Source organism: Leptodactylus fuscus, chromosome 5, assembly GCF_031893055.1.
Source record: "Leptodactylus fuscus isolate aLepFus1 chromosome 5, aLepFus1.hap2, whole genome shotgun sequence".
NCBI lineage: Eukaryota > Metazoa > Chordata > Amphibia > Anura > Leptodactylidae > Leptodactylus > Leptodactylus fuscus.
In genome coordinates, this window is record NC_134269.1 from 63,585,381 (window position 1) to 63,604,804 (window position 19,424).

Consider the following 19,424-nt stretch of genomic DNA (forward strand, 5'->3'; position numbering starts at 1 on the left):
TCACATTTCTGTTGAGGTGCCCATATTTTTGCACCGGTCAAATTTTGCTTTAATGCATATTGCGCATTTTCTGTTAGTACAATAAACCTCATTTCAATCCTGAAATATTACTGTGTCCATCAGTTATTAGATATATCAAACTGAAATGGCTGTTGCAAACACCAAAATATTTAGAACTAAAAATGATTAAGATTAATAGGGGTGCCCAAACTTTTTCATAGGACTGTACATTCCATGGTCATGTGATATATAGTCCATGATTATGTGATGTACAGTCCATGGTCATGTAATATATAGTCCATGGTCATGTGATGTACAGTCCATGGTCATGTAATATATAGTCCATGGTCATGTGATGTACAGTCCATGGTCATGTGATGGACACACAGGTGACCAACTTAGGCTAGGTTCATACCAGCGATGGTTCTGTGTTCCCTTCTCAACATGAATAGCAGTGCTTTTCTCTCCACATTTTTTGCCCTTTTCAGGTAGAAACTGAATGGAATCCACTTTTTTAAAGCGAATTAGGTTTCTGTTCTGGGGTCCCCAAACAGAAAACCGAACACAGATGTGAATCTAGCCTTACATCTGTTAGTGAACATATCTGCATTTGCTCAAATTCCCTGCAGTACCACACTGGGGAATCACAGCATAGGAGTAAGTAACCAAATCAGCACTGTGGGTAGAATTTATCAAGGCCAGTTTCTGAAACAGAAAAGTCACAAATTTTGGGGCAAAACCTTATAAGTTCCAAAATGTACACCTTTTGGCCATTTTTTGCCACTCTTGTGACTTTGAGAGAAACTGGACAGGGTTTAGCAGAGGGGGCATATCCATTTGCGACCCAATAAATTCACTACAAACATACATTTTAATTTTTGTAGTTTGGACAAGGAAAGATAAGACCTGTGTTTCTTAATAATCATAGTTTCTATTAAGCCTGGCATATGAAATGTCAGTCTTAATAAACTCCATCTAATATCTGTTTAGCATCTGTTTATCTATATTTAGCGAAAGCAATACCAACAGCTGCTCATCTCAATGTACTCATCTCAGAATACGTAACTGTTGTTTCCCTTGTGGATTTTTTTTTTACTAATGTACAGATGGTGTTTGCAGAACATGTTTGTGATGTACCTGTTTTACTATCTTTTAGTAAAAAATATGCAAATCTATTCTCCAGGATGTAATTAGGAGAACAGTGCCTCTCTATACTGCCCTCTAGGGGCAGCCCCCTTAACATCATGCATGACTCAGTTAATAAGCCTACTGACATGATGCAGGGTTTATTGCCAAACTAGTATTTCTATTCCAAAAGGAACAAATTCCCAGCTATGGACAGTGCTGTTTTGGTCTTTTGAACCTCCTCAGCATAGCGCAGGGATACTAGTTTGGCAGAGTGAGAGACTATAGACGAGGGTTAGCGGATAATCATACACATTAGGGAGAGTGTGTGCTTACATAGGCATACAGAGACTTACAAGTCATTCCTGCTCCGCTAGGGATTCTGGGTAAAAAATATGCAAATCTACTCTAATCTAATCTATTCTAGCGGAGCAGGAATGACTTGTAAGTCTCCGTACGCCTCTGTAGGCACACACTCTCCCTAATGTGTATGATTATCTTTTAGTAGAAAATAGACTCTAAAGTTCTAGACTCTAAAGAGTTTGTCCAGTATTCACCGTGTATTGCCAGTATGTACAAATGCAGCAGTTTAAATACCTGTATAGCTGTATCTTATTATACAACCTACAAGAATGGTTCTGGTGTCATATGAAAGAAAAAAACTTTATCACTCATTGTTTATATGCAGCATAAATGCTTTCATTTGACACAAGTACCGCTATTTTCTACTACAGGGAAGTAAAAAAGATGTTAATTATTTTACAAAAATGTTTACCAAATACCCCCTATGCAATAATAAAAAGAAAAAAGTGAAACAATACACTTTAGACAAAGCAAAACATAGAACAGAGTGCTTTGGAAGATCTTGAGACCATGAGCTCATGAGAAGCATATTAATATCATGTCACATATCTCTTCCAGATACCCAATCCATAGTCCACGTGAGCCATGCTATGGTGACAAAGAAAACTTCCCAGGAGTTAGGACATATGGTGTTCGAGATACCGATGAAACTTATGATGTATATTGCTATGCTGAAGACATGTCAGGTAAGCTAAAACAATCAAATTCTCCATCCGTAAGTGACAGATACAGTGATAACCACAATATTTTTTTGCCTCTCTAGGTGAAGTCTTTTATGCATCCTCTGCTGAGAAGTTTACTTTCTATGAAGCAGAAAAGCAATGCCAAAACTTAGGAGCCAAGCTTGCCACCACAGGACAACTCTATCTGGCTTGGCAAACTGGTATGGATGTGTGCAGTGCTGGCTGGCTGGCAGATCGCAGCGTTAGGTATCCAATTGCCTTTCCACGTCCAAACTGTGGAGGAAATTTAGTTGGAGTCAGAACAGTGTATCTCCATGCTAACCAGACTGGATATCCAGATCCACTTTCTCGATATGACGCCATCTGCTACAAAGGTCAGTCTTTACTCTTCTCAGTAGCTTGGTATATTACAGCTACATGTATAATGCTAGTATGGATAAAGGTATTTCAGGTAGAGATAATATTTTAACTGACTGTAATCTTGTAAACAACATACCATAACATAGATATGTATAGATCTCTCTCTTCTTGTAGAAATTACTCATTCCAAATTGAAATTGTTTCTTTAAATAGGTCATGTACAGTGTGATATATCTTGTTACTATCTATAATCTGTAATAAATACATTTATCAGTTATAGTATATGGTTTTATAGAAAATATTTCATTGCCATGAGAATGACTTGGAAACTTCTATTAGTATAATAATAACAATTATATTATTTATTATTATTGTTATTATTATTATTATTATTATTATTATTATTATTATTATTATTATTAATAATAATAATAATAATAATAATAATAATAATAATAAGATAGGTACTCACTAATATATCTGTGGGAGACTGACACCTGGCACCCCCACCATTCAACTGTTCTCAGCAGTCTCTCCCACTGGAACTATACAGTAGAGGGAGCCTGAAGCAGAAGGCCAGAAGGCTCCATTCACTGAATAGCGGCCATGCCGGCATACTGAAGCTCAGCTCACTATCACTTACTATCACTTGAGAGCTGTGCTGCTGTACTCCACCATGGCCACTACACAGTAGATGGAGCCTTCTGCTTCAAGCTCCATCTACTGTATAGTTCCAGTTGCAGAGGCTGCTGAGAACAGATGATTATTGGGGAAGTCAAGTACATGACCCCATAGTTCTTTTATTGATGAACTAACCTATGGATAAATCATTAATATAAATCATTAATATAACATCCCATCTGCCTCCAAAGAAAATTCCTAGAATTGCTTGGTCCAGCTATAAATTCTGACGGAGAGCTTTTTGCACCCACATAGATGGTTTTATGAAGTACAGTATCAGTATACGGTCTATCTGTATACATTGTTTTTTTATTTCAAAAAAACTTGTAGTTTTTATTTGTTAGATTTGCATTATTTATATAATGAAATATTATAATATATTGCTCTGCTATTCTGTTTTTTTTTTTTTTTTTGTTATTTTTCATTATACAGCATAATGACTCTTTCTATGTAGCTATAAAACATCATTTCTTAGAAGTTCAATGTTTAAGTTTATGAAAGTGTAAGGCGACCTTATTTGCTCCTTAAACTATTTTGCTCCTGGAACAGATGATGCTGACAACATTACTATTCAAACTGTGACACAGCCTGGCCTGACACTCATCTTTCACCGAAATGTTACTGAAGAGGAAGCCCGTGGCGTTACTCCTCTAGAAGGACTAGACTTCACCCTCACACCTTCTGAAGATGGCTTTACAGCAACTCCAGAATTCCCCGGAACGCCTTTCAGTCAAGAGCCAGGAGAAAACATTACAGAAGACGGACTTCAGCTATGGTTGGAAAATATCACAGCTGTTCCTTCCATTGAAGCCACTGGCACAGGAGAAGAGGAAATAATACCAGTTACAGTAGCTATTGATGCCGTCCAGCCAGGAAAACCCATATCTGACACTGGTGAGTGCCGAGCACCTGTTACAACTACCTATACATCAATTTAGGGAAATATTAAGTCGAAATATTCTTTCAGATATTTCATAAAAGGCTGTCTATCATTTTGATAAACTTTTGATGTGTCATAGATTTTGAATGATGAGACCCGACAACTGCTAAAACGAATGGGGTCTTGGGCAACACGATTGCTCAGTGTTTAGCAGTGCAGCCTTGCAGTGCCGGAGTACTGGGTTCGAATCCCGCCAGAAACAATATCTGCAAGGAGTTTGTATGTTCTCCCTGTGTTTGCGTGGATTTCCTCCCATTCCATAAAAAAAAATAAATGTACATTGTGATTCCTACATGGGGCTCACAATTTACATTAAAAAAAAAACAAAAAAAAAAACGAATGGGCTCTAAGTTGAGCTCTGTTCCCCGCCATCTCTAATAAGCTCTGTTTGGCTCTCCCGAGAGATTCAAGTGAGTGGTATATGGATCCATAGAATATGGAGTCCTTAAACCTGACGACACGTTGATTAGAAGCATAGGGGGGCACAATATTCAATGTTCTTCTCCCCCTTTATTTTAGTGGTCATAGGGGTTTCTGCATATAGACCAATGCCAATCAAAACTTCTGACATGTCACTATGACATATGAAAAGATATTAAAATGTAAAAATGTTATAATTAACAATCTGTCCAAAAAGAATGTATGAGATATAAATCAGAGATAAATATATTTTTTTATATATATCGTTGAAATTCAATATAGATTGTGAAAAAAGTGAAATAAATCCAAGTCTGAATTATTAAATAAATACTTAGAACAATGTGCGTCTGAATGAGGTTTACGCTGGTAATCAATGATGTGTTTTCCCAATAAGGTGTTGTATTCCATTACCGAGCTGGATCCAGTCGATATTCTCTCAACTTCACCCAGGCCAGGCAGGCTTGCCTGGACAATGATGCTGTTATTGCAACCAGTGCTCAGCTCCAGGCGGCCTATGAAGCTGGATTCGATCAATGCGATGCTGGATGGATATCAGATCAAACTGTTAGGTATGATAACAAGTCCTTAGATGAACAAGGATTGTAATGTGTTTATTTGGAAACCATTCATTTTATAAATCATTATTTTACGAGAACCAATTGATGTAACAAATGCTATTATGACACTTTTATTAACGTTATGATGACATTCAGTGGCTTTATGTATTTTTGTGATCATTGAAACTTTATCTCTGCATCTTCTCATTCTATATATTTCCACTTACTGAATTCATCTCATTGGGCAAGTTTCTACCCTAGCATAGGGAATTCAGGGAGCCAAGATGACACTCTTATTAATCATCTATTAGTAGTGGCTTAATGAAATGCCTAAGATCTACTTTTAGGCTAAGGCTGAGTGCACACAGGGTTTTTTGGTCTGGAAACTGAGGCAGAGGACGCAGTGCACCAGCATCCAGTCGCACACTCCGTTCCGGAGTAGACCCAATGAATGGGCTTAGTCGGGAGAAGGGAGTGTCTTCAGGCATATTCGTGAGACAAATCGGCCTGAAGAATGAGCATGTCACTTCTTTTTTCCGGCTCCCAGAAAAAAGACCTGACCGGCTCCCATTGATTTCAATGGGAGCCGTCTTTTTGGTCAGGATTTTGAGGCAAATATGGCCTCAAAATCCTGACCAAAATACCCTGTGTGAACTCAGACTAAGGCCCCACATTGCGGGCTGCAGCAAAAAAAAGCACTATTCCCATAAATAGTAAACCTGAGAAATGTATGCTACCTTCTATAAATGGCTGTAAATGACAGGGTTAGTTCCTTTCCAGTGCCAGGAAGAAGGACAAATTAAGTAGGTGGATGCCTTACGCTCTCCCTTCCTAAATATATATTTGTACAGTCAATCGAATACCGTGTTCATCTAGGGGAAGTGAACATGTTACTGAATAAATCAAGACCGCCCATCCAATAGATATTATATTGGGCCTCAATGGTCGATAAATGGGCATGTTAAAAAAAAACCTATGTCTTGGACATTAAGAGAGTGTGTGCTTTTCCTTTAGCTTCTATAACACATATCTGACCATGTATAACTAAGGGCTGGATTTACGTACAAGCACAGTAGTTCCATTATAATTTTTGGGGCGTGCCTACTAAATGGTAAATTCATTCTCACTCGATAATAGAGTTACGTTTTTCTGCAAAGAGAGTGCATTGGATTCCTACTTTCTGAGCAATTGGTGCTATTATATTAAGCCCCCAATGCACTAATTAGACTGTCTACTATCAGATGGAGCAGACAGCCAGGGACCGCCCATCTGACAATAGAGAGACCAATTAGCATATTAGATGATGAAGCTATCAGAAATTAGGAAGGCGGGAGCTAGAGAAAAATTCCAACTGCATGGAAATCAATGGAATGGCAACTATTGAATAGCACAAACAGTTGGTGCAGGTGGTGAAAGATCATCTTTAAATATTTCATGTCTTCCTGCTGCCACTTTAAAAGTTCTGGAAAAAATTTGTTAAATGTGTCAACCATGTAAAAAATATTATCAACATATATCTTTGGGCAGATACCCTATTGTCGAACCTCGTGAGAACTGCCATGGAGATAAGAATGGATTCCCAGGGGTGAGGAACTATGGTGTGGTGGATCCATCAGAAGAATTTGATGTATACTGTTATATTGACAAGCTACGAGGTACGTGACCAAACAATAAGTAATGGCATAAAGGGTGGAAATTAGCTTTATTTATGCAAAGTAATTTTTCTCCTCATGCCAAACCACTGCTGAGATAACTACTACCTATGTTCGTATGATAATTTACGCTTATTATTGTTAGCTATATTACCATTATTATGGCTTATTCTTAATATAAGTAGGTGTTTGCTTTTATAGACAAATGTACATTCTTGACATGTGGTAAATCCAGTATAGGGTTTCATTATTGCTGGTATTCTCATAATAAAAACAAATTATTGGGGCGCAACACGGCAATGAAACCTTTCACATACTCATTCAGTATATATATTAAAATACTATCATCTATGCACCATTATGGGTGCTTTATCTACAGATCTGATGAATTATGGTATGGAAAAGTGCTATTGCTGCTCAGTTTCCTTTCACTTGAACTACAATGCATAGTCTTCTACTGGCTCTGTACACTGTGTATCTATCAACTGATCAGTGGGGATCCCAGGTGTCAGACCACCACTGACCTCCTATTGATGACCATCAATGTGCCGTCTTGGACAATCCCTTTAATCAGCAGAGTATTCTATTCACTTCTGTTCAGTCTTCTGCTTGCAGTTTTATATTACACAATAGTCATATTGATCTCATCAGTGACCTCAGGCTTATAGGTCTACGTGATTGGTTGTCCCCTGCCGTAAGGACTGCTTGCAAGGATTTATGGGTAAACTATTCTGGTCCCTGAGGTCATATGATCCCTTTCTTAGAGCTTTGACATTAAACTGCATAATCTCTGGATTTGCTTAAATCCACACCATTTTCAAAATATCAAAAAATTGCAGCAAAATACGCACCCAAAAAAGCTGCGTTTCTGCAAAATGGGGCCTTAGCCTAAGAGAAGTATCGATATTAAAAGCACTAGAGATGATTGGTATTCTAAACATTAAGGCTAAGGCCCCACGTTATGGAAATGCAGATTTTTTTTGTTGCAGATTTTGTTGCGGTTTTTTGAACCAAAGCCAAGAATGGCTACAAAATAATAGGAGGTTCTTATACTTCTCCCTTCTGCTCAATCCACTCCTGGCTTTGGATCAAAAAACCACAGCAAAATCTGCAACAAAAAAAGCTTCGTTTCTGCAACGTGGGGCCTCAGCCTAAAGAGGATAACAATGATGGTGTTTTTCACAGGCAATTTTTATTGCTTCTAAGGCTCCATTCCCATGGAGTAATGTGTCGCTCATTTAGACACGTAAACACGTGTCAGAGCGAGGCGCTTCAAAATAGATCCCATTGATTTCAATGGGTGCCGGCTTACACGCACTACACATTGAAATCAATGGGAGGCTTTATAACCCATTGATTTCAATGGGTAGCGCGCATAACCCGACACCCATTGAAGTCAATGGGATCTGTTTTGAAGCGCCTCGCTCTGACACGTGTTTACGTGTCTAAATGAGCGGTGCGTTACTCTGTGGGAACGGAGTCTAAATTCCATATATTCTAAACAACTCACTGAAAAATACTCAAATACTAGCCAAGACAAGATCTGTATTCAGTCATGAAAACTGTCAAAAAAGGCTCCTTAGAAGTTAAAATGGGCAATTTTTTGTATCAATATGTGACCATGACTAATATAAATGTCCCTTCGCTAACAAGATAGAGGTTGTTTTTTGAAGTTTACCAATAAGTTGGTCAGTAAGACAACCAAAAAAAAAAATCACATACGGCCACAATATTTCATCATCAAATTGGGAAACAAACTTGTATTATTTATATTTAGACACCAACCAAAAGTCCCATTTTTATGGGTTGTCCTTTATTTTATTTACAGACAGTTTACTATCCCAAGCCTGAAGTATGTGCAGGGCATACTAACCGAATGGTAGTTATACAGCACATCCATGTGATAGTCTAAACGTATAATAATAATAATAATAATAATAAATTTTATTTATATAGCGCCAACATATTCCGCAGCCCTGTACAATTTTTAGGGTTCAAATACAGACAGAAAGATACATACATATAAATTCATTTCACACAATGGGACTGAGGGCCCTGCTTGCAAGAGCTTACAGTCTATGAGGTAGAGGGGGTGACACAAGAGGTAGCAGGGGCGGCATTGCTTATACAATGGTCAGACAGTGTTGTAATACAGGTGACTGTCATTACACAAACATAAAACTTTATGAGCCGTCACCAGTCGTGTCCTTTAACATGTGGATAGTGCTTGGACATATAGAGTTAGCCTGAAATGGCATCATATCATGTGGGGTAATGTGGGAGCTGGAGTATACATATTTTGGAGCTATTTTTGCCTATTAAAATTATAATATTAAATTTTTTGTTCTTTCTTTATTTGCAGGTGAAGTGTTTTTTATAACTAAGCCAGATCAGTTCACTTTACAAGAAGCAGCTGAATTTTGTGAGAGTAAAAATGCCACATTAGCTTCCACTGGACAACTTTACTCAGCTTGGAGAATGGGATTTGACAAGTGCAGAGCAGGCTGGCTATCTGATGGTAGTGTTCGCTACCCTATTGTGACACCACGTAAAGTTTGTGGAGGGGATAAACCTGGAGTGCGCACGGTCTATGTTCATGAAAATCAGACTGGATTTCCTGACCCTCTGTCCAAACACCATGCCTTTTGTTTCAGAGGTAAATATATATTTTGAGGATTATTTTAACTTTTCTTACTTTATCTTCCATTACAAAAGTAAACAAACAAGGCGGAAGATAACTTATGTCATGTTATTTATATTAGTGCCAATGGGAACAGACACAGTGTACTGACATACTCCGACATTCTCTGTGACAGTTTAATCTCCGTTGCTGTCACCCTATGATGGAAGATAGCAATGGACATTAGCAATGGTAGTGTGAACACCCCCTTAGTTATATAATCTTTCTAACAATTTTATAGTTATATATTCTTGCTAACCTTTCTTATTGGTAATTCCTGCAAAATAGTCATTTCATTCAGATTGGTATGATCCTCAGACCATTCATCTAGCAGCTCCTGCTGTCAAATAACATCAACTATCAAAAGATCATACAATGGAAAAAATTGCCATTGGCATTTTGAGGAAGATTTTGTAGTTTTGATGAGAAGAATAGTTTTGAATTCACCGATGGTGGGTCACAATGCAGATATGGACAGAGCCCTGTCAAACTATCTGCTGCATTTGCTATGGATACCCAAGAAGACATACTAGTCTATATGTACATCCAAATAAAGATCCACACCAATGTGTAAATATAATAAAAGGTTACACCCACCACTGCTCCAAAAGCTGGTGGATGAATGTGTGGTAACATTGGACAGTAAACTTCTTTAAGATAACTACAAAAATCTGCACTAACATATCTTCAAGAGAGGTGGCCCTATCAAAGAAATAGATTATTTGAAATTTCAAATATTAACCATAAATATTGTACTTATGATATGATTTTTATATGGTTGCCAGAAGAAAAAAAAAATGTCTCCTTTTTCACATTGCAGCTGCCCCATTTGAGGAAATTCCAAAAACGGCAATTGATGAAGAGTTAATTGCAACTAAAGTAGTACCTGATCTGGAGGGGCTACCTTCTGGAGAGACAACTGTGGAACCGGAGATTGCCACTGAATTTGACAATGAGACTGAGTTTTGGCTGACAAATGTCACTGCTCTTCCCACTGTGGTGGAAATAGTAGAAACAGGTACAAAAGATATCTTAGTCTATCGAAAAAAAAAATTAAAAAAACTTTCTATATACTAGAGATGAGCCAGTAGTGAAATATTCAAGATTCGATATTCGTTTCAAGTAGAGCCTCAATATTCGACTACTCGATTGAATATCGAATCCCATTATAGTCTAAGGGAAAAAATGCTTGTTTCAGGGGAACCACTATTCAACTAAAGGAGAGTCACCAAGTCCACGAGTAGCAGGAGGAGAGTGTTTAGGAGGAGCGAAATGCAGTTGAGGAGTGTTGAGGAGGAGCGCTGTGCAGCTAAAGCGCACAGACCCCATAGACTATAATGGGGTCCGTGTGCTTGCAGCGTACTGCCCGCATGAATGATTCATGCGGGCAGTGCGCGGCACACACACAGACCCCATTATAATCTATGGGGTCCGTGTGCTTTAACTGCACAGCTCTTGCAGTTGCGCTGATATTCCATTCAGGGGGGTCCTCCTGCGGACTCCTTCCGGACCGGAAGCAAGTGCTAATGTGAACCATCCCTAAAAGCAAAGTGGAAGGAGTAGGACACGGCGCAGGGAGAATGATAGACCCGCAGGATAGTATTGCAGAATCCCTCCTGCAGAACCAGCGTTGATTGGCTGAATCCTATACAGTGTATAGCATTCAGCCAATCAACGCTGGTTCTGCAGGAGGGTCGTCTTTGACGAGGCAGAGTCTAAGATCAGACCACAATGTAGACTGCATATTTAATCATTCGTGTGGGCAGTGCGTAACAAGCACACGGAGACCATTATATGCTATAGGGTCTGTGTGCTTAATTGTCCAGCGCTTGCAGTTGCGCTGATATTCCGTTCAGGCAGGGGTCCTCCTGCAGACTCCTTCCAGACGGGAGGCAAGAACTAATGCGAACCAGCCCTTACTCATGCTGCAGAACCAGCATTGATTTGCTAAACACTGTATAGCATTCAGCCAATCAACGCTGGTTCTGAATCAAATCTTTACTGCGAATAGCGAGTAGTAGTCGATCAAGTATGAGTATTTCGAATACCATAGTATTCGATCGAATACCTACTCGATCGAATACAACTCGCTCATCTCTACTATATACTGATAGTCATAAACTATACTATCATTGAAGCTCTATTGGTTCAACAACTGAACAACATGTTTACTGTAGATATGAAGCAATATTTATGGAGCATCAATTAATAATAAAGTTTTTACAGAACTTATATTTTTGTAAATGTTATAAGGTTTTCTATATGTCTTTTATTAATTACATACACATTTAACAGTGGATTATTTCTCTTTTTTAAAGTGAGCCCTTCAGCAATTCCTCCCTTGGTCGCTATTCCAGAAATCAGCGGAGATGCATCTGTTGATATCAGTGGAGTTAGTAGCGTTCCATCTGGTGATGTATCTGGAGAAATCAGTGGAGATGTATCTGGAATTTCTGGAATAAGTGGAGAAGAATCTGGTATAGAAACAAGTGGATTGCCTTCAGGAATTGAAAGTAGTGGTGAACCATCTGGTTTTGATCTTTCTGGAGAAACAAGTGTGAGTGGACTTCCATCTGGAGAAGTTTCTGGTGAATTACCATCTGGCGAATTGGAATCTAGTGGTCTACCTTCTGGTTCAATTTCTGGAGATGAGAGTCTATCTGGATCAGCTTCAGGAATACTAGATATCAGTGGACTGTCATCAGTAGATATAAGTGGAGATGCTTCTGCTGAGACATCTGGAGAAGAAATTAGTGGTTTACCTTCAGGGTTAGAGTTTGTAAGTGGGTTGCCATCTGGTGAAGATATTAGTGGGCTGTTTTCAGCTAGTGGAGATTTAAGTGGGCTGCCCTCTGGGTTTCCAACAATTATACATGTGGATACAACTTGGATAGAAGGCGCAACAAAAACACCCGAAACAGAAGCAGAAGGAAAAGGTGTGACTGAGTTTAGTGCATCAGGAGACCTATCTGGGTTGCCATCAGGTGATTTCAGTGGTGTATCTTCAGGTCTAGAAATCAGTGGTGAATTATCTGGATTAGATTTTAGTGGTCAACCTTCAGGAGTTTTTGATGTAAGTGGGGATGTATCAGGTTTTGATACCAGTGGATTTTCATCTGGAATTAGTGGAGACCTTTCAGGTTTACCATATGCAAGTGGAGATTTTTCTGGTATTAGTGGTGAAACATCTGGTATAATCGATATCAGTGGTGAAGAATCTGGAGTAACTGATGTCAGTGGAGAGATATCTGGATTATTTGATGTTAGTGGGGATTTGTCAGGAATAAGTGGTGAATACTCTGGTGAAATTGATGTTAGTGGACAACCATCTGGAGCACTTGATATCAGTGGTGTGAGTTCTGGTATCTTTGATGAAAGTGGTGAACCATCTGGAGTTACTCTCATAGATGGAAGCTTAACTGAACTTCTCAGACCAACAGAAGGGGAAGTGGAAGGAAAGGGGTCAGTAGAAACTAGTGGCTTGTTTTCAGGAGATTTCTCAGGTGAAGTATCTGGAATTTCTGGCATTAGCGGTGAACCATCAGGCTTTGTAGATATCAGTGGTTTTGTATCTGGAGATATTCCTAGTGGAGAGGTAGACATCAGTGGACTTTCAAGTGGCATTGACATTAGTGGAGAGACATCTGGGCTTGAATTTGTTAGCGGTCTCACATCTGGCATTGAAGACCTAAGTGGACTTACATCTGCTATTCCTACAATATCTCATATAGATTTTACTTTAGTAGAAGCTCCAACAACAGGACCTGATACAGAGGAGGCAGGTCAGGGACCATCAGGAGTATTTGAGATAAGTGGATTTCCGTCAGGCGAGGCATCTGCAGAGACATCTGGACTTCCTGATTTAAGTGGAGAGCCATCTACCACACAAGAAAGTGGAGATATTTCTGGATTTACATCTGGGCTTCCTGATATCAAACTAATAACAGATGACTTAATTGAAGCTGTTACTAAACCAACAGTGTCACAAGAGTTAGGTGGTGTGACTGTTCCATACATTATCGAAATCTCTGCTTCTGGGGATATTAGTGGTGAGGCACCACTTTCTGTTCCTGAAGTCAGTGGAGATCCCTCAGGAATTCCTTTAACTAGTGGTGAGCCTGTTGATGGAAGCACAGAAGCAAGTGTTGACACTTCTGGTTATCAAACTGTTTCTACACAAGATTTGTCTGGTGAAACATCAGTACCTGACATCATTATTAGCACATCACAGCCAGATTCTGAGTTAACAATCGACTCAAAGGAACCAGAGGAAGCAAAAAAAGACACTGAACTATCTACTTCTGCATCAGGAGATATTAGTACAGACGAGGCAACGCCGCTAACACCAGCACCATTGATGGAAGCCTCACCACAAGCTGTTCCTGATGTAGATTATGTTGAAGGTATTTCAGTCATTTTTTTCTGATATCATCTGAATAAAATCCGATAGATTAACAATGTATTAAGTTATTCTAATGTCGATAACTATAACATCAGTCATTCAACCTAACAGAAAACAGGAGATTCTGCTCACTGATTCTCTATCATTTAGAAGCAGCATGGAGTATAACATAGAGGAGTACTATATAGTATTGATATGAAGCAATGTGGTGAGATAGAGAACTTACTTGTAGCCGCAGTATCTGTTTCTGCATCATAGCTTCTTCTCCTCTCCACTCTTCCTAGACTTGGGCATCTGTAATCTCAGTTCTTCTTGGGACACCAGAAGGATTTAGTAGAGAACTTAGTGAATAAGCAGCCCTGGAGAATGGGGACAGGGATTGTAAAATAGCCTGTTAAGTAGAGAAAGGAGCATTTTTCTTCGATATATCATAAAGTTTCTTACATTCCCCTGTACTGTAGATTTATGCCAAGCTTATTGAAAGATTGTTGATCATTTAAGACAACATTGAATTGCCATTAAACTGCCCTCTAACCTTTAAGAGATGGATAACTAATGCATTTCTGATGACTGCAGGTATTGTTGGGACATGTGCAGATATCCAGTGTGGAGCTGGAACATGTGTAGAAAGTGAAGGGAGAGTTCGTTGTCTGTGTCCACCAGGATATGGAGGAGAAAGCTGTGACATAGGTAAAGTATATCATTTTATTATATTATGGACATACCGTATGAATAAGTTTCATTGTGTATTTAATGGAGTTAATTAAAGGGATGTATGGAAACCACTTATTAGTTTCTGTAACCATATGACCTTAAGTCAAAAGAGTATTGATGAAAGATACCTGCTGGAGCGCAGCAGTGCCAATGAATATGCATGAAAGCAAGTTACAAGTTGGCAAGAAGGCAAGGCAAACATTGGATTTGCTCTGTGCTCATCATCTTCTGAGATTTGTCTTTGATCCAGTATAGAAATGCCATTGTAGTTAATTTATCTTTTTAATCTGTTCATGATGATTTTGGACTGTATAAATATATATTTTTCCATTTATTTTTCCATAATTTAATAATACTGAGAATATTTTATGTATTTTTATATGACTAGCAAAGAACGTAGATAAAAAAGAGCCCATCTATATTGTGCTTGTTACAAAGATTTATAGGCCATACCATTAACATATATAAAAAGAAAATCCAAAACAGATACCAAAACATTGTAACAGACCCTTGACCTGCCATGGTTTCTTCTAATATGACAGAGGGTCTTTGGGCTCCCCTTACGCACCAGGATCGGGTAGTGACTGTTTTCTCCCTTCCCACTGTTACCAGGATTATTGACTTAGGTACAAAGAAAATATTGTAACTAGACGATAACAAAAATAAGAATGGCGGATTTCTTTTTTTCACAAAACATGCACTCAAAGAAGTAACTTGAAGCTCCAGAGCCCCAATGGAAGACATGTATTGAGGCCACTGCTTTTGCCATTTAGAATAGTGGTATATTTTATGTGACAGAATGACCTTTGGGGTCCAGAGCCCGGAAAATTACAAGTGATGTTTTACATAAGAAACAAATGACTGCACTTTGATTCCAGCTCTGCAGTATATTGTGTTGTGTTAAGATTATGTTATTGCAGTTTTTGGAAGTTTTATTTGTACAGCACAAACAATACACAGGCCAAATTACATTGACATCTACAAAGAGCCTCCTAAAGAAAAAGATAAAAAAAATAGAAATAAAATGACAATTTTTTTTGTTTTTCTTTTTTTGCCTACAGTTGAGCCAGTCTCTCAGGAATCTTCATTTTTGTAGTCTTTTGGCCTTGTCATGCAGAAATCTCAAATTGTCTTTTCAACTGCTTCTTATGCTTTGTTATAGCCTTAATACCTTATCTATATCCATACAGATTTAACACTAAGGCTACATGGTTACAGTCGCACAACATTTGTGATCTTAATGTTGCGTAGCCACAAGTCATCATGTAACCCTAGCCAATACGCAGCCGAGATGTGACTGAGAGCATGTTGGGATGTTACTGAACTGTACCTGTAAAATTGTGTAGCCATTAATGAATAGATCCATGATTTTGCAGGTAGGCAGCAGTTGTATCGGTCTGGCATCCAGTCCATGTGGCCTTGCCCTAGTGGTAAGCAGGCAGACAGCAGGTACCTTTTAATTCTAGCTATCAGGCTACAGCTGCAGTCCATAGTCCAACATATTGGGTGCCCATACATGATATGAACCGACTGCGGTAATCGCATGAAATTACAGCTTATTGTCGGGCTGCACCTGTACTGGCTATTGTTATATAAAGCAAATACAGGTGCAAGCCCAGAAATAAGCAGTAACTGCAAGCAGCCAAGTCGCACCGTGTATAGGCGCCCTTTGTGTACGACACCATGCGCTCCATAGACTGCAGCTGCCACTTCATAATTGGAAATAAAAATTATGGTAGAAAAAATCATTGTATAAAGCCACTCTTCAGGCTGGGGTTACACTCAGAATTTTTGTAGTGCTACATATTGATTTTTAGCTATCCATCTACAGCTGCAGTGCATAGGGATACCTCAACAATCTATTGGCACTACAAAAAAGTCTCAGCATAACCTTTGGCTTTGGATTGTGACTGTATCATACAGACCATATTACAACTGCAAATTCCATCCCAACCCTGGGTCTGATCCCTATGTTGAAAGTTTGGACCTTTAGACCTTTCATCAAACATAATTTCTACATGATGGTCTCTATAATTTAAGATCTTTACAGCAATCTGAATAAGGCCATAAAATAAAAAAAATATATATATATTTTTTAAATTAAATTTTATTTTTCTTCTTGGCGATTTCTAGTATATTTTGTGATGATCTGTTATCAAGATGTAGCAAATAATGGGAAATTTATCATAATCTGGGAAATATTAGCATGTAGGCATAATACCTTATTGTCTTGTACATTTTCATTACAATTGTATTATAATAAAAAAAAGACCCCCGATACAAAAATCCTCTGAAATTCGAGTTAATATTTGAGGTGTTTCTTGCTATTTGACCCTGTGATGTGTTGTTCTCCTTATTTTTGTTTTTTCTTAGGATTTATATGCAAGAGCTCGCAAGTGACCTGCTAGATTCAAAGAGGAAGCTTAAAAAGTCCTAATCTCCTGCCTATTAAAACTCCCACCATCCCCCGCTGTATGCCTTGCTTTAGCTAAATGCCTAATTTTCCCTTTTACAGCGTGCTTAAAACTTAATTGTTGCTAATTAAAAAATAAAAAAGGAGAACAAGTTACTTGGTCAGCTGGTGTGCATTCAGAGCTGGGCCAAATTGCTGCTGCTTGCTGACAAACACAGAGCATGCTGGGCCCTGGAACGTTAACCCTTTCTGCTATGGAGCTGAAAAGACCATAGAAAGTCTATGCTGCAGTTGTGTTGCGTTACTCGATTAATATTATTTGAATTTCATTTTTTTTTCCCCAAAAATGAAGCAGGATCATCACTAAACAGAAGACTTTCCAATCTTTAGTGGGTTAGTTTAGCTTATATAGGGACCACGGAGTACTCATTGAAAAAAATGTTGCTTACGTTCGCTTGATACATTTTTTTTCCGAAATGCATAGAGGTCCAGTTTAAGAGGAGTATGTGCTATAAACAGTAGGCTTTATGCTAATGTCGACACAACTGAAAGCAGTTCAGGCTGTGTTTGTGCAATCTATGTTACTTACTGGTTAGTGATAAATGACCCTCACGAAGGCTTTTGTAAATACATCCGCTAACACTACAATTTCTATATTTTCCTCATGATGGGAATGCACTTAGTCACAGGGAGTTAGACACCCAGATAATGAGATATCTGTTGCTATTTGTTTCCTAAATCGATTCCTTCACTCTTAGCAAGCCTCATTTCATAATATAATGTAATGCATTAGGCATCATTCAGCTACCATACAGTGTGTGGAGCATTAAAAAAAATGTATTTATACCATACATAGGTGAAAAAGTATTTCTTGGCTTTACATTTGTATGGAAACCTGAACCACCAACTTATTATTTTCACTATAACTATTATCTGCTTTTATGTCTGATAAGAGAGACCATTGTCATTGATCCCTTTCACACTTGCCTTATGGCCTCCATTGTGTCACGTCATAAAAACCACCAATCCCTGAATGACCGATTGAAGCAAGTAGCAGCATTCCTCCTGTCACATTTGGAGGACTTCTGAGAAAATAAGATTGGTCAGGAATATAATTGGTTGTGATGAAAACTTTCCTACTTTGAGAAAGGAAAAATGCAATGAAAGATCTCCAAAATACCATCTCAATGAGAAGACGACCCATTATAAAGATTAGATTTTATGTGATTGAAAAATGATAGCCAGTATAGATAATATATGATGGAAGTGAATATCAAAGACTCCCTAGAAGACTGTATTTTAGATGTATGACAAATCCCAATGGTGTCCAATAGAGCCCCTTAATTTATACTGAGGTCCCTTAGAGTTCCATTGGTTTGATGGCAAGAATAGTGATGGAAATCTGACTGAATTTCTGGACACTCGAATGCAGATGTAAATGGTGAATCTGCATGTTTGGACTAGTAAAAACTATAAGCCTCAGCATCACTTTCAATATTAAATAAAGAACATTTTTTTTCCATTATATATCACATAAATAGATGAAATTAGACATCAAAAAATATTGTATGTTAGGCCAGGCTCACATCTGCACCTGGTCTCCAGTGTGCGTCTTCTGCCTGTCTGCGGGGAAACTGTTTTCTTTAGCCGGACACAAAGTTGAACAGGCAGAAGACGCATATGGGCGGTCACCTTTACAAACCCATTCAAGTGAATGGGTTTGAAAACTGACCGCCAGGTTTCCGTCCCCTGTCCAGGTTTGCGGAGCAGAAAATGGAAACCGGCCAGATTGGCTAAACTGGAAACCAGGTGCAGATGTGAACCCGTCCTTAGGTGTATGTTAGGTGCTGTCTATAGAAACAGGCCCACAGCTACAAGTGTAGATATATATTTTTGCCAACTAGAACCAGCAGCTGAATAGCAAAGTCCAAGTAACCCCAGAAGTCCTCCTTTTCCATCAAGGTAGCAGACTAGGAGTCCTAATGGCAAAACCTTGATTTTTTACAGACATGGATGAGTGCCTACCAAGTCCTTGTGTGAATGGAGCTACCTGCGTTGATGGCATCGACTCATTCAAATGCTTATGCCTTCCCAGCTACGGAGGGGACCTATGTCAGATCGGTACGATCAATGTGGCTTGCGCTAATTGTACTAACAACTGCATCCCATTCCGGGCATCCCTCCTTCAAAAAAAAAATGGTTGTGCGTGAATCTCGGTGGGCCTTTTCCTAATACAGGCCTACATGTGAGAGAAATGTTAATAACCTGTTTTTGTTTCCTTCAGTTTCTCTTCTCTTTCTCCACTCCTAATATAATTTATTTCAAATTACAGGACTTGACCCTGAATAGGACGTCATCGAGGCTGACCATAATTTTTCCTCTTCTATTAAAAAGGTTAAAGCATCTGCAGGTTCCTTTCCCAGGATGAACCACT

General features: G+C 38.7%; 1 protein-coding gene across 1 annotated transcript in view; it reads left to right on the forward strand.

Annotated features, from left to right (window-relative positions):
* Positions 1–19,424, forward strand: part of ACAN (aggrecan) — a 74,966-nt gene that overhangs the window by 39,467 nt on the left and 16,075 nt on the right. Inside the window, exons 5-13 of the mRNA XM_075273256.1 lie at positions 2,047–2,174; positions 2,252–2,545; positions 3,762–4,106; positions 4,967–5,141; positions 6,657–6,784; positions 9,144–9,437; positions 10,282–10,479; positions 11,780–13,864; positions 14,440–14,553. Of these exons, the coding sequence (XP_075129357.1) occupies positions 2,047–2,174; positions 2,252–2,545; positions 3,762–4,106; positions 4,967–5,141; positions 6,657–6,784; positions 9,144–9,437; positions 10,282–10,479; positions 11,780–13,864; positions 14,440–14,553 (3,761 nt within the window). The remainder of the gene's footprint in view (positions 1–2,046; positions 2,175–2,251; positions 2,546–3,761; positions 4,107–4,966; positions 5,142–6,656; positions 6,785–9,143; positions 9,438–10,281; positions 10,480–11,779; positions 13,865–14,439; positions 14,554–19,424) is intronic.